Raw genomic sequence first — 23,675 nt, forward strand, 5'->3', positions numbered from 1 at the left:
TCAATTTTGAACTAGTGCTCCTGGAATTTCGTGATAACCATCTAAAATAGTCAATAGGGTGTCAAGTAAATCTCGACCAAGGTTATAGGTGCTGAAGTTCATTTTTGGCCTTTCTCGATCAATTTGAATTTTTTTGTAGAAAATTGAGAAATCGCTGGAGGCTCCAGAATAGCTCAAAACTGCTGGATTTTGATGTTTGGAAGTTGAATCGGAAGAATTATTCACATTGGTTCACTTTTCTCCAAAAAATTTCATTTCATGAGAAAGTTGAAAAAGTGCCATTGAAATTTTTTTTTGGATTTTTAAAAATTCGCCAAAAATCCAAAAATGAACTTCATGGTCCAAAACTTTGATTACGGGGGTTTTAGGACATGCTCTTTCGACCCAGCTTGGTTTCATTTAAATCAGAGGGAGCCAGTTGGCAGTTAAAAAGGCTCCTATCAGTGACATTTTGATCATCAAGTTTGAAGTTTTCCTTGCAGAGGAGACTTCGCCCCTTTTTTTACATGATTCGAGTTTTTTGCACAACTTGCAAATTGAAAGGGCTACGAATAGATTTTTTTTAAAAATTGTAATTCAAAAAATGATCTAAACATTGAATGGTACATTTTTAAAAGTGAACGCATTTTTGGAAACGGAATTTTATCTAACAATAATACCAAAAAGGTAAAAAGCTGTCAACAGCAAAACTTGATAGATTTACTACCTATTTTTTTCGGAGGAGAGAGGGGGGATTTTTCACCAATTTTGAGTTCTTATACCAAAACTTTCCGTGCCTGGGCAATTGATAAATTTGTAGACGTATTTGAACTTCCTGGGTGAAGGGGCGAGGGAAAAATGAAAAATACTCTCAATTTAAAATTCACCTCTTGACCTTTTCTCAGGAGGAAAAAAATAATTAGTTCGCACAATTAACGTGACGTCTATTTTACACGACGATTAATAATTATAAATACAAATCTAGATTTACTTTCTAGAAATTAACGAATAGATAATAATACTCAAACGAGAGAATATGAATGGCAAATGATTCTTTCGACCTTTTCGATCAAAATTAGGTATTTCTTTGAAATGGGAAAATTCGTTTATATTCGCTCGTTATTACGTTATTTATGTTGAATAGTGTACAGATTCGCTAGATATTTTATTGCGGAGTGGTATTATTGTAAATGTTAATTGCATGATATGTGTTGATGTTGCCTTTCAATTGTTTTTATTTATTATTTTTTTTGAAACAATTTCGCAAAAGAGAAATATACGTATCTACCTACGTTTTTGATGACGAAAAAAAAAGGCGATAACACATCATACAAATATATTAAGGTTCTTACTCAGTTCTTTGGCGATGAAAAAAAAAGAAAAAGAAACACGGAGAGAGATTTCGATCGAGTTAAATGCTGGAAAAAGTAAACGCTTCAAAGAGCTGATTAAGCACCTTAATTTTCAAACACCCAAGAATACTCGAAACAGAAAAAACCGTTGAAAATAAATATTGTATATTGTTTTTAGCTGTGTTATAAAATAGCACCAAACACAGTCTGTTTACATCTGCTTGGGATTCTTATAATTCTTTGTATAGAAAAAGAAAAGCTAAAAAAAAAAAAAACGAAAGTAAAGTACATACCTATCTAAATCTGGAAAAAAATAAAAGTCATCCGATTTTTATGGTTGTTGACGGTCTTAAAAACGCAATAAAATAATACAAAAGAAAGAAAATTAAAGAAATTGTCATTTCTGTCTTGTGTTTTCTTGCTGCGTGCTTAGAGCAAAGAAGCCGGTATTCGCACTTTGGTTGCCCTGGATGACCAGGGAGGTGAGTTAATTTTATCTTGAGTCCTTTTTACGTTTTCGTTTTACCGTGTAATCCTTTCCTTTAATCCTGTTATACCTGCTACATTACCTTTATCCGAGTTTCACGTACACAACCACATAAGTAACATAACCATAATAACATTCGCACACACATTAACATAAGTTTTATTTTTGTTTTTTTTTCTATCTTCTGTGATAAAAATTTGAGAAATTTTTTTCCAAACGATCGTACCTGTAATTTTTTTGTTGGTTTTGTTTTATGTATTGTAAATACATACATAATGTACAAAATAAAGGGCAATTAATATGTCCTATGTAACCTGAAACAGGACTGTGAAAATTTTCACGTGTTTTTCATATTGTATGTACAACCTGCGAAAGTATTTATACCTACTTCGTAGGATCCCGAATTATTATGGTCTTGTTACTTAGGTATAGTTGAGCGATTTATCTCGATTCAAAATTATCTACCATATTTCCAGTGAAATTTCTCTCACACATTTAGTATATCTCCTTGTTCCCGAAATGTTGAATATGTTCGTAGAATAATTATTTATTTGTATACGAATGATTATATTCAATTAGAATAAATTAGCCAGACTATTTACCTCCAAGAATTTTGCTTTTTTTATGATTTCTCAATTTTTTCGTTTTATTCTTATTTTTTTACTTTCAATTCGCAGTTCTACGCATATTATTGTGTAAATTAATGAGAATTTTTGAGATTATTTTTTCATATTCGAACTATGCACCAAATTACTTTTTTTTTTCTTTCACTTGCAATACGTAATAGAATTTTTAAGTAGTTATTTTTTTTTCTTTCTTATATCCATCGCAAGCTCGAGTATCCATTTCAGGTTACATAAAAATTTTCATTTTAGTAAAATTTTTCGTATAATAGCATGAAACGTATACAACACATCAATATACACCGGAACACCCATGTTACGTACGTGTACACCAAAAATGCACGTTCGAATTGGGTTTAAAGAGGGTTGAAAATACGGTCGTATATGAACGTGTGCGATTCACATACAGTGCGTATTATAAATATTAATGGTTTAGATTCGGCTATAGCTGTGTTTTCGTATGCATTACAAATAAAATATTGCGTAAGAGCTCGAAATTACGGGTTTGATTGAGATTTTTCCCCGTTGTTGAAAAATTCATCAACATGGTGTAGGTAAATTGGACGAAATTGTGAAAGAGCGTGGGTAAAATTATTTTTCAACGGTAGTTTCGAATTCAGCGCTGAATTTCATTCGAATTTGATATGTCACACGACTATGGTTGGAAGTTGGAATGATACGAGTTGTGCACCCTGTCTTTTCTACAGTATGATCCGAAAGTTCTGCTCGTCCAAATTACTTGTGAGTGGAAAGTGATCACGAATTTCAACCGAGGTGTGTTTTTTATGATGAAAAATTTCTCAATTTTGACCCTTTTGCAATTTTGGACGTGTGTACAGGGTGTCCCAAAAATCTCAGAACATGTTTTTTTTCTGGAGAAATTCGAAAAATTGAGTTGATGTATTGTGAGTGGAACCTGACGAATTTCAACCAAGTTGTGTTTTGTATGATAAGCTTACTCAATTTTGTCTGTTCGACGTTTAAGACTTGTACACAGGGTGTCCCAAAAATTTTCACAACTTTTTTTTTATTGAGAAATTTGTTTAAATGGGCCCTTTGATTTTTTGTCAAAGTGGTGCTGGTGCTGGTGCATTTTGAAGCAGTTTTAGCGAATATTGATATTTGAAACTGGTTCAGTGGTTCTCATTCTGTTTCCGATTTTTTTGTAAAAAGTAAAAAACCAAAAAACTTGTTTTGATCGACGTTTTTTCCCACATATTTTACAATTTACTCTTGAGTATTTCTGATAGAATTTTTCACTCTGATGGCGATAAAAATAATTTTTTAGCTGGAAAATTTGTCCATTTCTTCGTGTGTATTATTTTTTTGTGGCATACCGAGTTTGGGAGGAGGAGTTGGGGGAATGGATCACTGATTTCAAAAAATGAATTCTCGAGCTGAATGTATTTTGAGATTTTTTGGACACCTTGTATGTAGATTGAAAGTTTTAGGTGTGTTGGAATGTCCTTATTTCATTCAGCCGAAAGTTATTTTGACTGATTGGGCTTTTTCTGTAGTACCGAACAGAAAGGGTAGCTAGGTAATTAAATTTGTATTTTGAAATGAAAAAGGTGACCTTTGGTGATGAATATTTTGCCCATGTGTCTAGAAAATGATTGAATGATCGAGTTCGCGCCTTCTGAATGAATATTTTAAGCCATCAAAATTTGATTCTTTCTTATGGACCGTTTACTTGCCAACGATCACCATGAGACTTCACGTGCACAATTTCTGTATAAACGTTCGATGAACGTGATACTCGTGTCTGTAATTTGATTCGACGAAACACAGCATAGCCTTTGGTAGATCTAATTGCATGTTCTTTATCTTTTGGTAGCGAATTTGAGTAATTTTTCCAACTATCGTTAAGTTCTTTTAGTACTTCAAAGGTGTATATAAAATGATGCCTTTGTAAAGGCAAAACGTGTCTTATATTCAAATAATAATCTCTCCCTTATGTGTGAATTACAGAAAGGACTAGATTGATGATCGACTCATCGACTCATATTATGGATTTTTCCAAAGGGTGGGATGGGAATGTCTAAAATATTTCGAATTGTTGGTAGTTTGATTTTTTTTTATTACATGCGTACCTAATTTTTTAACATGTATATTATTTTTTTTTCAATACATTGTATAATATACCAGAACATCTCAGAACACACGCATTTTTCATACGATATGTTTCCTATAACGCTATAGAACCCGAAATCCTCTCCTTTATAGCAAGGTTCCCAATTCCTATAGAAAAATAAAGCAAAAAGAAGAGGAGTATTAGGCGTATTCTTGCAGAGAATTAGGTAGTCCTATATAGTTTTTGTAATTTTGTTTTTTGTTCTTAAATTTTTTTCTGTATACGGTCTTCTTACTCGGAATTCGAATTATTTACCAAGCAGATAATAGCAGAGCACTCGAGTGGAACACATTGTCGTTTTAAATGTAGTATGAACGAAATGCTGCGACTATGCGAGACAACTGTACTATATACCTTATGGTTCGCCGCTCGCGCCAAAAACAAAGCTTCCCCTGTCTCTCGTCCTCGACCCCTAGCACTTGTATTTCAAGAAGTTTGATAATTGAAATTTCCGATAGTTGGTAAAAATTAGCTGGATGTGATGAAAGTTTTCTTATTTGAGTGATGCCTTTTTCAATTATTAAGTTTGTTCGCCTGCAAGCGCTATATATTCTCGACGAACGCGGCGCGAATTTAATTAATTACGTTGCAAAATATTTCTCGACTACGGGTCGGGTCGGGTTCGGGTATCGTGTATAGGCTTTCCACTCACCCTTAGAGGAGTGCCGCGGGACGGCTTCATGGCTGCTTGGTTGGTTGGTTAAAATCCAACGACGCGAATATTGATGCGATTCTTAATGAAAATTTTTTAACCGTGTTTTATTTTCAATGTTTCGTGCAGGTTTTGAATCGCACTCGTGTGTGATGTCGTTCGTGAATGATTCACGTACCTTATAAAAATTCCTCAGTCGTTCGGTAGTAAGGTATGGGAATGGGCTCGAAAAAGATTTTCATTAGGTTATTCGAAAAATTAAATGATTCTGACGTTTGGGAATGATTCTTTCGAAAAATGATTCAGTCGTTCGCGAATGATTTGTTGAAACAGTTGTAACGATTCTGTTTCTTGCGAATGATCTGTTGAAATTAAGAATCAACTGTTCACACTCACATCTACGTAAGTGATTCATTTCAGCACTGAATGAATTATTCGTTCGTGAACGATTCGCTCGAATTATGGTCAATTCGTTCATGAATGATTTGTGTGACTGGTAATTCATCATTTCGCGAACAATTCAATCAATCTATATAATTCGCGTTTTTTCGTTCGCGAATGATTCATTTGAACAACGAATCATTTATTCCAGAATGATTCATTTCGGTATCTGATGAATCGTTCGTTCGTGAATCTACCCTTGAAATGTAAATTTATTTACGTTTCTAGGGAGATAATCTACTACATTATCTCCCGCTCGCTAATCGCTCGGCGGACAAATTAGCGATTCTCTCCCTAAAAAACGTAAAATATTTTATGGAACTGGGGAGATCACATTATCTCCCTAGTTGCATAATATACTATTCTTTTCAAATCATATTTGTTCATTGGAATCGTTCGCACATGATTAATTTGAACGAATGATTCGATATTTCAAAGAATCGTTTGTGAACGAATTAGTTCCAAAAAATTCAATATTTTGAAGATTCGTTTAAAGACAATTTATTTGGACGGATGATTCGATATTTGGAAGAATCGTTCGCGAACGATTAATTCAGATGAATGATTCAATTTTTCAATGAATCGTTCGCGAACGGGTAATTCAGACGAATGATTCAATATTTCGAAGAATCGTTCGCGAACGATTCATTTGAACGAATTATTCAATATTTCGAAAAATCGTTCGCGAACGATTCATTTGAACGAATGATCCAACATTTTAAAGAATCGTACCCGAACGACCAAATCAATGACTATTCGACCAAATCGTTCGCGAATGATCGATTTTTATTCATCATCACTCGAACGAATCATCTATAAACGAACCGTGACTCATTTGAATCACTTACAATAAAGTTGTCAATCGCGATTGATTCATTTTGATTTAAAATTAATTCTACTGTTTTATCAGGGTTTGCTTTGAAAATCCCTTGGTTCTGGCAAACGATTCATTTCAAACTGATCAAAAAGAAACCAATCATTTCGTTCATACTACAATTTTTTTTTTAGGAAATTATCTAGACATTGACGCTTAACGCAATATTAATCATGTGTATAGGTATATAAAACTAGGTTATTAGTTTGTAAAAACGTATCATAAGTAGTTGACAAAGCTTCTTAGGCAAACAGAAACTTAGCATATACGAGCTTTTTTGAATCATAGTATAATTTAGTACGTATTACAGTACAGTATTTGTATACCACACACGTGTTGTTATTATTATAAAGCACTCGATCACTCGATATATACAAAAAAATAATAACCATAACGACAAGCAAAAAATAAATCAGCCACAAAATTGTATTTTAAAAAATACTCGTAAAATCGATAACGCGATCACGCACATTCGCGAAAAATCACCACCGAAAATCACACTTTTATAACGCAAAACGAATATACCTACATTTTATGTACTTTAAACGAGAATTTTAAATTTTGATTTTTCTATTTATTTAGAGCGAAGACGCAGGAACTAAAACGCTATCAATGTTACACGATCAAGGGGGTAAGGAATTATTATGTTTTGTCCATTTGCATGTGGGGATTTTACTAATACTTACTTTTTTTTTCCTCTTATATAACTTATCTACGGTGTACTAACGGCTATCATAGTCTTTGGTTTGGTTAAAATAATTACTTGAAACAAATTCTTATTAAAAAGGGTTATGGACGCATGTTTTCTGCTCTGTTTTTTGTTGTGTGTGTTTTTTATGTGTGTGTATTATTTAACCTTTCTGTACCTATACTTAATTGCATTTTAACTGCCGGTGGTAAGTATTTTAATTGGTTTTGGTTTTTATTTTTATTTTATTTTTATTTTTTTTTGGTAATCTCGCTTCGAGCTTTTGATCACCTTTGAATTGTTTAGTGGCTTTTTGCACCCTTCTTTAGCTTATACGTACTATGGTGTATGCCGACTGGAGTGATTAAAAGAGGGGCCTTATTCATGTCAGGTGGCATGGCTATAGCTGATTTTTTGCATATTATTTTTTCTTTTTATAGAGTCATCAGGTCGGAGTGAAGACGCTAGTCATGTTGGACGAACAAGGCGGTAAGACGTCTTTGTTTTTGTTCTGTATTGTCGTACAGTTTTTTAGGTAGTTTTTTTAAAAATAAATTCTAAAATCGTTGTCTGAATTGGTGCATAAATTGACGTAGGGTTGTGTGTAGGAGGTTGTCTTTTGAATATGATGTCTGGTGAGTGGATGTCAAGCTTCGAGAATTGTAAGTTGGATTAGGAGAAAACTTTAGATAAATGATGATATTGAAAAATGACTATCATAAGAACAGGCATCTCCTCTATCTCCGCGTTAGGATTTTTGTTCTTTCCTTCTGTACCCAACCTTGAATTTCTCAAAAAATCTTTTCAGCAAAATGGTGCGAAATTGTGTAGGTAGCAACACCTTGTCAACTCAAATTCTTCAATGTTCCCAATAAGTAATCGAATAATTCTGTTATTTTTCTTCTTAAAGAAAGCTTCAACAATCGGTTCAGATATTGGGCTCTTTAAATCATGTAAAATTGGATTGCTCATTGGATCTATATGCTCCAAAAAGTGTTTACAGTTTTGATAAAATGAATAAAACTCCAAAAAATTTTGATGTTACTCAACAGTGCTCTAAAAAAGTAGAATTGAAGGTAGTGTTTGGAGCTTTGAACTTCAGGAAATTCACAGTTCTAACATTTTTTGGAGACTTGTACTTTTTCATTTAGAAAATTTTTATTATGTCTGGAACGTTTTTTGTTTATCTCAAAAATTATCTTAGAAACCATGACCCAAAACTCTCATTGAATTCCAAAATTTTGAAATCAGTATCCCATTAATAACATTTGAGGATCAAAATGTCCTTACAATCGAATAAAAAGTTGGCTGAAAATGTGTGAAAAATCACAGGAAAATCAAATATTAGGTATTTTATTCACAAGAGAATAATTGAAAATTCACAGGAAAATTAATGAAGAGTTGTTGGAAAGTTTGTAAAAAAGTTGAGTATAAGAAAATCAGTGAAACTGAAAAATCACAGGAAAATCAGCAAATAGCCATAGGAAAGTTTATGAAAAGTCACAAGACAATAAGTGAAAAGTTCAGGAAAATCAGTGGAAAGTCACAGGAAAATCCGAGGAAAAATTTGTTAATAGAAATTTGATGAAAAGTAAAGATGGCAAGGCAAACAGTGAAAAGTTACAGGAAAATCATAAAAAAATCATAAAAGAAAATATGAAAAGTCTCCAGAAAATAAGTGAAAAGTCACTGGAGAAACGATCACGAAAAGTCACAAGAGAATCAGTGAAAACTTTAGTGATTTTCTGGTGTTATTTCTCCGATTTTCCTGTGACTTTTCACTAATTTATCCTGTGATCTTTTTATTGATTCTTCTGTGATTTTTCACTAATTTTCCTGGGACTTTTCACCAATCAGTGTTCCTAATAACTTTTTGTCTTATTTTTCTATGACTTTTTTTAAGGTGATTCTTCTGTGACTTATCACTAATTTTCCTCTGACATTTTACCATTGATGTTTCTGTGACTCTTCACAGGTTTTTCTGTGACTTTTCACTGCTTTTCCTCAGACATCTTACCAAGTTTCCTGTGACGTTTTATTCATGTTTCTATGACTTTTCACTGATTTTTCTGTAACTCTTCACTGCTTTTCCTGTGAATTTTCACTGATTTTTCTGTGACTTTTTCACTGATTTTTCTGTGACATTTCACCAATTTTCCTGCTTCATTTCACTGATTTTTCTGTGACTTTTCACTGCTTTTCCTGTGAATTTCCTCTAATTTGCTTGTGACAGTTGTAACTTTTCAGTTTTCAATGATTTTCTGTGATATTTCACTGCTTTTTCTGTGACTTTTTCACCAATTTTCCTGCTACATTTCATTGATGCTTCTGTGACTTTTCACCAATTTCCCTGCTACATTTCATTGAGGTTTCCACAACTTATCACTGATTTTTCTGTGACCTTTTCACTGAATTTTCACTAATTTTATTGTGACTTTTCACTGCTTTCCCTGTGAATTTTCACCAATTTTTCTGTGATATTTCACTGATTTTTCTGTGATTTTCACCGATTTTTCATTAATTATTCTGTGACTTTTCACCAATTTCCCTGCTACATTTCATTGAGGTTTCTACAACTTTTCACTGATTTTTCTGTGACTTTTTCATCGATTTTTCTGTGACATTTCACCAATTTTCCTGTTACATTTCCGATTTTATTGATGCTTCTTGTGACTTTTCAATGATTTTTCATTGATTTTTCTGTGACTTTTCACCAATTTTTTTTGCTACATTTCATTGAGGTTTCTACAACTTTTCTCTGATTTTTCTGTGACTTTTCACTGCTTTTCCTGTGAATTTTCACCCAAGTATTTTTCTGTGTTGTTTTATTGATGCTTCTGTGATATTTCACAAATCTTCCTGTAACTGATGGGAAGGCTTCATTTGTTTCTGCTAGGACATCCTGTATAAATTAATAGATACGAGAAGATTAATTTCCCTCGGGCTAGAATCGTTTTTCCCTTAAGTCACAAAATGTTTTCTCTTGAAGAAATTACTTACTCATTTTTTTTTTTCTTCAAAAACACTTTGCAGCCTCTTGAAATTAACCATTCAATGTCCTAAAACTGGTTTGTAATTTTTTCTCGTCATTTCCCCCTTTCAATTCATTTAATGGGTGGTATATATTCATGCAACTTTTTCCTCCTGCAGATTTGTGAGAATATGCTATTCAAATCTCGTCATTTGACATTCACAAGCCAGACACCCGGTATAAACACGTACTATGTAGGCTGATTTTGATGTTTTTTTTTTTTTTGTTGTTGACGTCAACGTCGTTGTAGGATTGAAGTCTGAGAGAATTTCAAAATAGGTTATTTTGGTTGTAATTTATTTGAATATTTTATCGTCTGCACCATCACGACTCCGGTTATCGATGGGGAGTTTCCTCTCGAGACGAAAATACGTGATATAAAATTCAAAAGAACGTAAGAAGAAAACGGAACGTTTCGCGGAGAGCTTTTAATAAAACCGTCGAATCGTTTTGTATACGTAGTAGGTACGATAAACTAATAAAACAATTGAGAGATTCGCTATAGGTAGTTCAGTTAGCAGCTTGTCGATTTGTTGACGGGCCTGGTTGAAACGGAGAGTCGTCTCGTATAAACCCCACCGAGAAAGAGAGTTCAAGCTGTCAGAGAAAAGTTGCAAATCACTGTAGGCAATGCAATCGAATCTCGAGACTCGAGCATATATACATACGTAAACGCAAACGATATAGTAATTCGATGAGCTATACAACAAAAGGCTAAAGGAGAGATGATGTGAATTTCCAATGAGCAATGCTTCGGCTTATTGATTCAGCAGCTTCGAGCCTTTCGCTAAACGTAAGTCGTGCAGCGTGAAACTTTCCCAAGGTCGAAATAGTACACATACAATGGCATTGAATATTTTTCTCGTTATTGACCAAGGATAAACATACCGTTCTACCTTTACTCGTATAAATGGTCTTTTGTGGTGGAAAAATTTTGAACTTTTGCCAAATTTCGCGACTAAATTTTCACCTAATTTGTTGCCCAAATCTTGTCCGGTGTTTTTTCTCTTTCGAACAGCGATGACGTAAGTGAAAATTCGAACGTTTCACGTTGGTCGCCTGTCCCATTGACGATGAAAAAATTTATCTCACGCTTGGGACGTGTTCAAAGGACTATTTTTATTTCCCGAAACGAAATTGATTCGGTTAATATTTTCTAAACCTATAACGTACACTTTTATATTATACGATTCATCGGGGATGGGTATCGGATCCGACGAACAAACGAGGGGTAAAGATTTGCGATGTAATTTGAAATTTTCTAATGGCGTGATTTTTCAACGTTATATAGCTCGATGTATTGGCTTGTCAATTACCGCTTACGATAGGCCTATAGGCGGCCGGAAAGTATCGATTACCCTCTGTAGATTCCACGTTGTAGTAGGTACCTATATAATATAGAAACGTCGAATTTATCGTGCAATTATGCACATCCACTGGGGACCTTTTCCGTTGTATAAAATTGACATGTGTTGTTTAATCGAATCCACGCAGTGAGAAGTTAATTCGCAATCCATCTCATTTCGTAGTACTATATAATCGACTCTCGAAACTTGGCAAAGTTGAAGAGTAAAAAAACCAACCTAAACCTTTAGAGCTTCCCTTTCTGGGTATAGAATTAACATCGTATAATGCCGCCGGATCAAAACTTTTACAGGAAAAGCTTTAAGGGTGAAGCCTCTGCCATCTCAATGTAGTTATGTGTACCCTACCTATACTCCTGTGCGAAAATTTTCTTAATCGCTTGAAAACTTCAACTTCTCAGAATCTATCCTTCTTCGGTAAAACTGCGCTTTTTATACTAATAATCTATCTTTGGCATAATGGTGCTTATTTTTTATTCTCTTATGTTCATTCTCTCTTGAATTTTTTTTATATTCTGTGCATGGTTATTGGAGGTAAATAGGTATAAAGGAGGTTTAATTGGTTCTAATATTCATTTTTTTTAAATTATATTCATGTGCTTGAACTTGATCGTCGATTGATTACTAATTGATTGTTTTTTCTCCTCTTCGAACAGAACAACTGGACAGGATCGAAGAAGGAATGGATCAAATTAACGCCGATATGAGAGAAGCTGAAAAAAATTTAACTGGAATGGAAAAATGTTGTGGTATTTGTGTTCTTCCGTGTAACAAGTAATTTCACTCTTTTGTTATTTATACCTATATTATTAATACCTACGTACCCTACCTACACTTGTTTTCTATAGGTAGGCCTACGTGTAAAATCATAAAACAAAATAACAAAAAAAAAAAAGAGTGAAAAGGCTCAAAAGACGTGTGGAAAAGTACATTTGTTCAACAAACTCGAAACAAGCGATATAAAATTGCGAGCGTAGGTAGACGATTCCAAACACCAATAAAAAGCTTCGTAAACCTACGTTTATTTTTTTTAATACAGTTTTTTGGGAGTGAGAATGTGTGAGAAGTGAAAAATGTTATATTTTATTCGTTTTGATATGATATGGGCAGGTTGCGGAAACCGCGGCGTTAAATAACGAGTACCTATTTTTATGAAATCGTATATGCCTAGAGGATGATGTCTGTGTTTAATTAAAGCTTACTAACGTTTACGTGTGTTTGTTTGATCATAGGTCATCAAGTTTTAAAGAAGACGAAGGTACATGGAAAGGCAACGACGATGGTAAAGTAGTTAATAATCAACCTCAACGTGTAATGGACGAACGTAATGGCCTTGGACCGGCTAGCGGATACATAGCCAAGTAATTATCGGCCGTTAATCGATAGCTCTATGTAGCAGTATACCCGAAACTTGCAATTTTAAAGTCGTGTCGTTGGTTAAGATTTCTTAATGGATGTTCCGAAGGGATGAAATTGCGAGAAAATTTTCTATAATTTTAGACCAATGTTGAGCTCGTAGAGTCGTCTGAAAGTATTTTGCTAATGGTTTTTTTTTTAATGTAAAGCTTCTCACTTCCCTTATGATGAGTCTCGATAATATTGTGGGATGAAAATTGTCGCTGATATTCGATTCGAATACTGTGACGTCAAATGTAATAGGGGTACGTAGGAAATTATACTGAAAAGTATTCGAATCGAATGCTGAAGTTTTGAAAGTTGGAAACTTTTGGATACGTTCGATGAAGTGTTGGGTGGTGTTGGGCAAGTATACTTACATGAGGTCTTTCAACCTGACTTCTGTTTGCTTTTTGCTTATTTTATTTTATTTTTCTGGGGGTCAGATTCAATTTAAATGGATTGTTTGATATGAAAAATTAAATTTTGTTTGGTTTTCCTTTCACGAAAAATCAATTTTTATGAAAAAGGAGATCTACTGACGAATTAAAAATGAAAAGAAACTGAAGACAGATTAAAATTTTAAATCTGAAAATGTGATTCATTTTTTGCTAGGACTAGGAGGCGTTTGTTTCTTCGATATTTTGAGCTAAAAAAGGGAAGTTTTACTTGAATTGACTGTGAAAAAAACATGGGAAAGTATCAAAAAAATTTAGTTCTTTCATCGCAAAAAATGCCATTTCTTAATTCAGAGATTTTTAAAAATAAATCGAAAATATTTCATATTCTCAGCTTCCTCCCCCTCCCCCTCCAAAAAAATTAGATCAATTTTTGTAAAAACAAAAATAAACACGTTATTTGTTGGGATGATTTTGTCGTATCTTCATCTTCCCTTACCCCCTCGCCAAAAAATTGATCGCCAAAAAATTGGATTAATTTTTATACAAATAAAATTAAATATGGTATCTTTTTCGAATTCGAAGATGTTATGAAATTTTTTACATTCAGAAAAAATATGATTGGTTTTTTGAGGGGAGACGAGTGGTCTACATAGCTGAAAAATTGGGATGGGAAGGGAAAAGTCAAAAAATTGATTTTGTTACTAGGAAAACATTCTGTTTGAAAATAATGCTGTTTCTGAATTTTCAATTTTTTATACTTATATGTATCATCTGAAATTGTCAAATTTTATGATGAAATAATTTTCTATTTTTCGATTTTTCCCCTTGCTCTGAAAAAAGTGGTGCTCGAAGTTCCTTCTCCCGATAGAAAAAAAATTCAGTTAGGTGGCGAAAAGTATTTTGTAGGGAATTCTCGATTTTCGCGCCAAAATTCTACTGAAAAAATCCTGGTTTTCAACAAAAGATCTCTTGCAGATCACTGAGCATTGTTGGACCCTTCGTATGAAGCTCCCAATGTTTGGAAAAAATGAAATCACGTAAACAAATCAGTTAACCGCTGTATAGAAACCCAAAAAAAAAAATGAAAAAATGAGAAAAATTAAATAAAATAGCAGAAAATTTTCAAAATGCCTGATTTCTGTTTCAAAATTGCTGTAAATGTCTCCTTTTCAAGATAAAATCTCATCTGGCCCCTTCAGTAATTCCGTTGCTTCATTCTTTTTGATTATTCTCAACTTTTTAGGGCTCTATACGAAGGGATCAGCAATTTCATTTTCATTTTATTTCCCTTATTTGATTTTTTTTCAACATGAGCCATGAGGAAGCTCTGTAAAGTGGACCAAAATTATTGTTTAAGAGACTGAGAGAAACTTTTTTTTTTTTTTTTTTTTTTTTTTAAATGTTTTTCCATAAAAGTTTGAGGGCAGAAATTGAAAATTGTGTAGAAACATTTTTTCACGTATTTATTACTTTTTTTCAACTTCAGCAGACTCTCGACACGACTTCATTTCCAAGGGGGGGAGGGGGGAGGGGATAAATTTTTTACAGATTTTGCGAGGTGGGGGCATAAAATCCGTAAAAAGAAAATATATCAAGTTTAACATCACGAGGAAAATTAAAATAAAAACAACTCAACAAAAAATTTGCACAAATTATTTTTCTAAACATTTTTTCAAAATTCATTTCACAAATTGAAAAAAACGTTTGTTTTTACTGCGAAGAGGGAAGAGCATGAATATTGAATAGATTACCTCAAATGTTTTCTACTCCTCTTCAAGATTATTTACCTATTTGGAAAAAATGATAATATTATTCAAAAATTTGCGATTTAATTCGGAATCGAATAAAAACTGATTTTTTATCGAGTAAAAAAAACTCCAAAAACTGATTCTCTCTATTAAGATGATGGAGAATATATTTTTTAATAATTTAATTATCCTAAAAAATTGTACCCAACTGAATTTTTAAAGAAACATTTCTGAGAAATTAAATTTTTCTATGGATTAAAAGAATTTTTCTGTAATTTTCAACAAAAATTCTACCGATGTTATTTGTGTGAAAAATTTATTTTTTTGATTTTTTAGAGGACGAGGGACGTAAGCTTACTTTTTTAATACTTATTATTTTCAAGTTTGACATCCGTTGTCGAAAAGTTTTCATTTAAAAAAATGAAATTGTTTTTCGGTGATGGAAACATAATTCTGAATTTCTCCCTCAAACGTACAAAATGAAAATTTTGTTTTCTGGTTCTTTAGAAATTTTACTCTCAAGTTCATTTATGATGGTAGCTTAAAATAATAAAATAAAAATTAGGTACCACTTCATCCTGAAGATGTTGTTTTTTAATTGAAAAAAAAAATGAGAAAAGATCAGAAAATTAAAGAACTTGGATGTGGAATGTGAATCTCAGTTTTCCATTTTCCAAAAAAAAAAAAATTACCGAAGGGATATGAAAAATAAACAACTGTCCTTGTTCGTCTCGTGTCTTATTCCATATTTAAGAGATTTTGGAATTAATTGGTAAATTCCCTAAATCATTTCGGTAAACATCTCTTTACTAGTCAGATTAACCTTAATAACTTGTGCATACTTTATTAAGACATCTTCGGTAGGGAAAGATGTTGTACCCTATTCTTGTGTTTTTTCGGTACCTATTTACTATTCATTGATTTTAAATTCAAAACTGAAGAGTATTAAAAGAAAAGGTTGGATAACTTGATGGAAATTTTTGAGTAAAATATCCCATTATTTGCAATAATTGAAAATGACATCGTGTCCCTAGATGGAAAATTTCAAATGTATCAATTCTCATCTGATATTTTTTTTTTTAATTTCAGAATAACAAACGATGCTCGTGAAAATGAAATGGAAGATAACATGTCTCAAGTAAACACAATGGTTGGTAATTTAAGAAATATGGCATTAGACATGGGTTCAGAGTTACAAAATCAAAACTCACAAATCGACAGGATTAATCGCAAGGTAACCTAGCAATTATTTAGATACCCTTTATTTTTTTTTTTTAACGTTGAATTTGTGATACAAAATTAACCCATTTCGTGTTCATTTTTTCAGGGTGATTCAAACCAGTCTCGAATTGCATCTGCGAACCAGCGCGCTCATGATTTATTGAAATAATTTTAGATTCCATCTTTTTTTTTTTGTTTCTCGCCGTTTCTCTATTTTTATTTCCTTAATGTCTTATTTTATTATAAAAATTTAGTCTGGTACAATATTTTTTTGCATAATAATAGTCCTTTATTCGTACCTATTAAAGCTCTCATAATGCTTTAGCTTCGATAGTGACTAGATTTACCACACAAATGCCTTTATACCAACTTTATACCTATTTTTACGTACTTACCCTGTAACCTACGTTCCCAGTAATTTGTAAAAAATCAAAATTTCATTTCCATTTCGTTAATCGAACAATTTTATTTTTGAATTTTGCGCAATTTTTTGAGCTACCGTTACAATTTTAGCTTTTGTTAATTTATTTTATTTCTTTTTTTTACAGTAAGTTTATATGGTTTTTTTTCTTTAAAGATAAGAAATCTTCGAAATAGTATTTTAAATTTTAAAGTGATAAAATTGTAGTTAAAAGGCGATATTTTGGGAACATTGTTTACCTAATTAAATTATAAAAGTTTTGTGAAACTTTTTTTTTTTAAATTGTTTGTTATTTCTAGTTGATTATAATGTTACATTACGGATTATAGATTCAATGGTTATTTAAACATTTTAACGTTAAGTCATAACATCATCTATTCGTACATTTTCTGTGGGTGGTTACTGCTGTGATATTTGTCTGCAAAAAATCAGATGTGTCTGCGTCGAAATTCGAAATCTAATGGATTTCGGCGTAAAAATGACCTCTGTTTTAAATGAAGAATTAAAAAAAAAAGTTAATCTCATTGTCAGTACCACGCTACTTTGTTTTTACCAGTGCGCTTTTATTTGTGAGATATATTTTAGATAATTTGTTACGTACGTTACAAATACACCATAACATTATTATTCGAATTTAATTTCCATGTTTTTTTTCTTTTTTTAAAAATGTTTTCTTGTTAAGGGATGTTTTGTTTTGAGCACTTCACGTTACGAATATTTGAACGTTGTTGTTTTTTCTTTTTCGTTTCATTTCAATACGCGACTTTCATTTTTCAAATTTTATTCTCATTGTATTGGAAATATGAAAGTGCCGTATGACGTCGAGTTTATTGAAGTACATATCTTGAAAAAAATTCTAACCAACTCGTATAATCATGCTTTACCATTTTTAAACACAGACGGAGAGCAATTCGTGTATAATACGAGCAATACCTCAACGTGTTATGGTATCCAATACCTACCTTTGAAAATTTTAATTCGTTGCTTATCTCTGATTTTTAAAAAAAAGCTACCTTTTTTTAGTTGTGATAACGTGTTATTCGAGGGGAAAAAATTGTATAGGATAGTTAGAAGGATGGATGATTTGTTGGTATTTTAAGGGTTTTATTATTACTGATCGCGAGTTACTTGTACTTTACGATAAAGCAATTTTTGTTATACCTAATGTGGAAGATATATTCACTTTACCAAATTATTTTTACAAATTTTTAGTTATTTATTGAATGATTATATTTATTTTGTAAGAAACGATGAATAATTTGGATGAAAATATGTAAAATATTTATTCAACAGCTACGCAATACATTTAGCTACGTGAATATTAGTACTATCATTACCTTCGCGGTATTACGCTTTATGCAATATTTTTGTTATTATAAATTTTATTTTATTTTAAATACTCAAAAAATATTGTTCTAGATATTTTAATTTGTTGCATGATATTTTATTGTTATATTACGTTTTATAGGTAATATTAAAATACATTTTGAATTAAACGTTTGTCTCGATGATTCATTCAGTTCACTGGGAATACTCTTGAGATGTACCTAGACCTACAATCCTACATATTTTATTGGATCCCAAGGAATTGCTTGAAAGAGAAGATATTCGAGCAGTTGCCCAAGGGTGAGATTTGAAGGGTTGAAAAGCTTGTTTAGAGACAATGAATTAAAGATTTTTTTAATTGCTGAAATTTGAGAGGTATTACAGCTTCATAAGAATTGACCTAGTAGGAGCAAAACTCAAGGCTCAGACTGCCCTTTTTTTAGAGGGTAATTAGTCCCTTGCAACCGATTTACCTGAAATCATCGACTATCAAAGCTGTAACTTATTTCTATTTCCTAAAAATGATATTTTCATGGAAGAAGTACAATTTTGAGAACCCTGTTTCGTTGCATTTCTGAAACGATGACCAAAACATCATCAATAATTCTCCCTTCAAATTTTATAAAAATGATTCCTTCTCTCGAAGCTGAATTCTGGATGCATTTTTGAAAACAATAACATTTAAATTTCAATGGATTTGATGTAATCTTCGTAAGTCATAAAAATCTACGAACAATTTCAACCATACAGGAATATTGTATGAAAATTAAAACGACGATTAACCATAAATAAAAACATTTATTCCATAATAAAATAATCAAGCGTTCTGACAGACTAAAACTGTTTAAGAATTCTATACTTTAACCTATTCATTCTGTTCATCCTTCTTCTAGCAAGAACACGAACCTTCAACCAGTATTCTTTGGAATTAGGATCCAAATCTTCTAACTTAGGAGCCGGACCTGAAAAACACTCGCGCTATAGATAGTAAAATATATTCTACGTGATAATGAAAGTACCTGTACCTGTCCGAATATTCCATAACCAATCTGGATATTCACTTTCTGGTTTTAATTGAATATCTTCGCCTTCTTTATAGATATTACTGCCACAGCAGTAGTTGACAAGTTTGTGAGGATCTGTTTCAATTGGAAACTCCTTGATTTTACCTCCGGCACTGGGTTTTCCTCTTTTTCCTCCTCCTCCTAATGACCGAGAAGAATTATTAGAACGAAATTTATTTGAAATAAATCTATATGTAATAAGATGATTACCTGGTTCGGCGTATGATCTTGATAACACAGAAGAAAGTGGAGTAATGGTGAGTTGAGGTCGAGTAGAAACACTGTACAAAGTGTTACAGGCGGTCTTAATTATAGAAAACATGTTGATTATAAAACAATTGATTCAAATTAATTAATTCTGCATCATTTATACTCAATTCAAATACATTTCACTCGTTTTATCGGTATTTTTCCCCAATTTCTTATCAAAAAACACAATTCGTCTTTTCAAGGTGAGTTATTCGTTTTAAATTCCACGTGTTTTTTTGTTTCGGTGTAGTGGAAACACTGCGAACGCAATGCGGCATTTTTGAAAACTTCAAAGGAGAGAACGCGGATTCGCGAATAGCGACATGTTTGTGTGATCAATAAAATGAATTCGAGTGTGTAATTTCGTTTAAATTATTATTTTTTCGATATTAGTGATATTCAAGATGTGATTTTATGGCCAGGAATGAATCTGCGAGTAAATGAAGCCTCGACAGAAGGTAACGTATTTCACCGTTTGAGTTTTCCTTCTCGTAATGTTCCATTGGTTCTGCCAGGTTCTGCTGTTGAAAATTCTTCATCTCTTTGATATAATTTGTATGTTGTAGAATTACTTAGACGTTAATGGCTGTTCTGTGGCATGTACAGCGGATAGAATTCCGACGCCAACTCACTGCTCAGTTCTTCCATTATTTCCGTCCGCACCGAAACCACCACCTTCCAGTAAAAGACTGCCGAATAAGTAATGGTATTCTTACGATTATTTTTGCTAGTGCAGGATATATTCTATGGTTGTTATTTTTATTGTAGTTCGAATATCATGAACAATACCGAAGATGTAATCATGACACCATGTAATACGATCATCCTCCAAACTACTGTCGATGGTAAAATACAAGTTTCTCGAACTCAAAAGGAAAGAGAAAGGAATCCTGATAGATTATCATTAGATAGGTATGTTGTCATTGTTTATATTTTTCTTGTTGATGAAGGTGCACACTTTGATGACCATTTTTTTGTTGTTCTTCGAAGGCGAGGATTGACTGTATTTCCTATATTAGTTGGCGAAGCGAAACTAAGACTGTTATCATTACAACATAACTTACTGACCAAGTTGGAAAGAATGGCGTTATTGTGTTTACCTCATCTGGTTTTTCTCGACATTTACAATAATCAACTCGAAAACATGGCGGCGTTGGATTGTCTACATCATCTCAGAGTTTTGTTATTGGGCAAAAACAGGTATATTCTATTTGTTTGTAAAGTTGACGTAATATTTTTATTCTGTAGATAAGCAATGTGCTATTTTGATTCCAGGATCAAGACCATCGAAGGTCTTTCGAATATGAATCGATTGGAAGTTTTGGATTTGCACGGAAATCGTATCAGTGAAATTAAAGATCTGAGAAGCCAGAAAGAGCTGAAGGTATTGAATTTGGCCGGAAATGAAATCAAAAGTATCGGTATTCGCGATCTTGAAGGGCTCTCTACTCTTCAAGAAATGAACTTGAGAAGAAACCAGATCAAGAAATTGGCTGGATTTGATGAAACACCGCAGTTATTTAAATTATTTTTGAGCAATAATGATGTCAGTTCGTAAGTATATTTGATACTTTCGTTATTTTCTGTAAGTGTTTCAATATTTCTAATATCGTGTTTTTTCTCAGAATTGATGAACTTGGTGGTTTACGAAAACTTCGTCAACTGAAAGAATTGAGTTTAGATGGAAATCCTGTTATCAGCTCGGAAGACTGTATTCTTTACATCATCTCGTACATCCCCAGCGTTTTGATTTTCGGCCAAACTAAAATCACCGACGATATCAAGAAAGTAGCCAAAGTATGGCGTCTGAGACGCGAATTCAACGAAAAAACATCCGCTTCGTTCGACGTTTCAAAACTCGGTCAGAATTTAAACAAACCTTTAGAATGTGATTTGAAACGAGCTCGATCAGCTTCCGAAAATAGAATATCGCATTTACGTAAACGAAACTCCGAATTCAGCAGACTGAAGCCTGATTCTAAAAATTCATCCAGTAAGTACGTGAATAAATCCGGCTGCTGTTCGGCCAAACCTGTAAGAAACTTCGACAGAAACGCGAAATTGAAACGTGCGAGTTTCACTAAACGTAAAACAGTTTCGGTTGACTCGTGTAACGGCAGCGAAACCAGCATCGAGTATATTCGTCTGCCGCCCATATTGACCTCTTCGTTGGGAATTTTGGATGATTGTAACGTCGTCATGAATGCTGACCCGAACACGTCTTTGGAATCGAATAAAAGCTATTGTAGTGTACGTTGCGAAAGCGCGTCGAGTTTCGATAAATCGACAGATAGTTCTAGTTCATCTGATGACGAGAGTGACGATTCGGTGGAACCTGAAGTTCCCAACGTCAATCATGATTCTGTTCCTGCTATAAAAAATAACGCGGTTTCGAATCCTGTCAGCGTTGAGAAGGAGAAAATTTCGAATACGGAGAAGTATCCGTTGATAAAAGAACTGCATTCGGAAGTCAAAACTCCGGTCATTTCCGATGCGAAGATTATCAAACCACAGAAATCAATACCAAGTCGGAATGAAAAAACAAAAGAACAAGGTAACCAGAAATTCGACTTTTGAAATACAATTGCTTTAATCTAATGATTTTTTTTCAATCTCTATTTATGTGATTTTTCATATAGGTGGTGACTACCTAGTGCAAATTTCTGGACGATACTTGATGGTTACCGGTAAAAACAGTGCGAAGTACATAGACAAGGCTTGGAGCGTTGAGAAAGCCAATGACGTCACGACTATCAAATTCAGCTGCGTTTTATTCAATTCGTTGACTCCAGTTTTTAATCGAATTAAATTCCGTTTTCCCAACGTCGAACACTTGGTTTTCTGCGAATGCGAATTCAATTTCATCGGTCAGCTGAATGCTTTAGCTGATGTTCAAGGACTAACTTCGATTGAAATTTTACCCGAACGAAATGCTATTTTCACGAAAAATTGGAGAAGTTACGCTATTTATCGCCTGCATCATTGGGGACTTCAGTGTATCAATAATATTCCGGTATTGGCAGAATTATGTACATACCTATTGTTTTGTATCAAAATTACACAGAGCTGAAAAAAATGTCAATTTTCAGGTTACAGATGACGAAGTGAAATCAGCCAAAGAAGAATACAAAGGCTTGAGTGAAATGGTCTTATGGTCTTTACCTGAATCATTATTAACTCCCCTGCTGAACAAGCTGAGACTGGAAATAAATTCCAATGTGAGTGCTAAGCAATGGTTGTACAAAGCAGATCCTGCCCTACGTAGTGTCATTTGTAAAGAAGCTCTTCAATGGAGATCTGCATCATCTCTTTCGCAAGTTCGTATTCGTGATAGGTAGTTCGTCTTTGAATTTTTTCTGGAAAATGGAGGAGAGGGTTCGATAAAAAGTTGGAGGGACCTCAAAAGACTGCGAGAATACATCCCTGGCACAGACCATCACTTTTTTCTACCAGGTTTTCAAATTTTCAAATTTACATTCAAAATCAAAATTTTTTTTGTGATGATTTTTTTCACTTTTTTAGGTCATTTTACACTACTTTTGAATAGGTCCAAATTCGTATAATTTTTGTAAGTCATGCAAAACCTGTGGAAAGATGAAAAAAATTAAAAGTAAACCATAATCGACTAAGTATTGCCTTTTTTTTTTCTTCATTCATTTAAACTCTTGATTTTTTGTTAAAATTTTAAAATTTGAAGTCCCAGTACAAAAGTGATTGTTCGAACCAAGAATCCAAAATTTTTTCTGCAATCTTTGAGGCCCCCCTATAACTTTTTATCGAATCTCCCCTCAAATTTTCAAAAAAAAATTCAAAGACGACCCATCATAATTTGTAATCTTTGAAACTCTATGAATTTTTTGTATTACCAACTTGATTTTTTTTTCAGAGTGAGATTATGTCTTGTGAGAAAGGTCGCGAAGCTCTCAGATCAGCGTTAGAAAGTGCCTGCAATATGGTCTTGAAACTTCGTAAACTGGAACGTGAATGGAAACCTATCATGTACGAACTTGTTACCAATACAATGAAAGATTACTGTGACGTGAATTCTTACATGAAAAAACAAATCAGCAACTTGAAGCCGCCGTAGTTGTTCAAAAGGTTACGAATTTTACCTAAATTTTACGGTGAACAGATCTCATTGTTTTTGGTGATGGTGTTTGTATCTTTGTACTTCTGTTCTTGTTACTAACTTCTTGTTTCTGTTATTTGATGCTTTTACTAACGC

The 23,675-nt window shown here is 33.1% G+C and overlaps 3 protein-coding genes across 8 annotated transcripts in view; 2 read left to right on the forward strand and 1 right to left on the reverse strand.

Moving 5' to 3' along the window:
* LOC135843149 (synaptosomal-associated protein 25) overlaps window positions 1–18,311 on the forward strand; it is a 69,653-nt gene extending 51,342 nt beyond the window's left edge. For 3 of the 6 annotated variants that reach the window (XM_065360913.1, XM_065360916.1, XM_065360914.1), the window contains 5 exons: window positions 1,765–1,813; window positions 12,282–12,399; window positions 12,858–12,986; window positions 16,259–16,403; window positions 16,497–18,311. In XM_065360913.1, coding sequence (XP_065216985.1) covers window positions 1,765–1,813; window positions 12,282–12,399; window positions 12,858–12,986; window positions 16,259–16,403; window positions 16,497–16,559 — 504 coding nt within the window. In that variant the 3' untranslated portion in view covers window positions 16,560–18,311. Of the gene's footprint in view, window positions 1–1,764; window positions 1,814–7,124; window positions 7,174–7,670; window positions 7,720–12,281; window positions 12,400–12,857; window positions 12,987–16,258; window positions 16,404–16,496 lie in introns of all 6 variants that reach the window. The other 3 variants (XM_065360918.1, XM_065360917.1, XM_065360915.1) reach the window with 3 other exon arrangements.
* Window positions 18,312–18,915: 604 nt separating this feature from the next.
* Window positions 18,916–19,657, reverse strand: mRpL54 (mitochondrial ribosomal protein L54). The gene is made up of 3 exons (XM_065360920.1): window positions 19,412–19,657; window positions 19,163–19,342; window positions 18,916–19,099 (listed from the first exon to the last, which is right to left on the reverse strand). The coding sequence occupies exons 1-3, from the start codon at window positions 19,521–19,523 to the stop codon at window positions 18,972–18,974; spliced, it is 420 nt and encodes a 139-aa protein (XP_065216992.1). The 5' UTR covers window positions 19,524–19,657; the 3' UTR covers window positions 18,916–18,971.
* A 3-nt stretch (window positions 19,658–19,660) lies between these two features.
* On the forward strand, window positions 19,661–23,552 carry LOC135843143 (leucine-rich repeat-containing protein 49). The gene is made up of 9 exons (XM_065360905.1): window positions 19,661–19,908; window positions 20,017–20,150; window positions 20,219–20,362; window positions 20,441–20,650; window positions 20,726–21,004; window positions 21,076–22,004; window positions 22,090–22,463; window positions 22,540–22,767; window positions 23,337–23,552. Exons 1-9 carry the CDS (start codon window positions 19,891–19,893, stop codon window positions 23,535–23,537), a joined length of 2,517 nt encoding a protein of 838 aa, XP_065216977.1. The 5' UTR covers window positions 19,661–19,890; the 3' UTR covers window positions 23,538–23,552.
* Window positions 23,553–23,675: the final 123 nt, after the last annotated feature.

Source organism: Planococcus citri, chromosome 4, assembly GCF_950023065.1.
Source record: "Planococcus citri chromosome 4, ihPlaCitr1.1, whole genome shotgun sequence".
In the NCBI taxonomy this organism is placed as follows: domain Eukaryota; kingdom Metazoa; phylum Arthropoda; class Insecta; order Hemiptera; family Pseudococcidae; genus Planococcus; species Planococcus citri.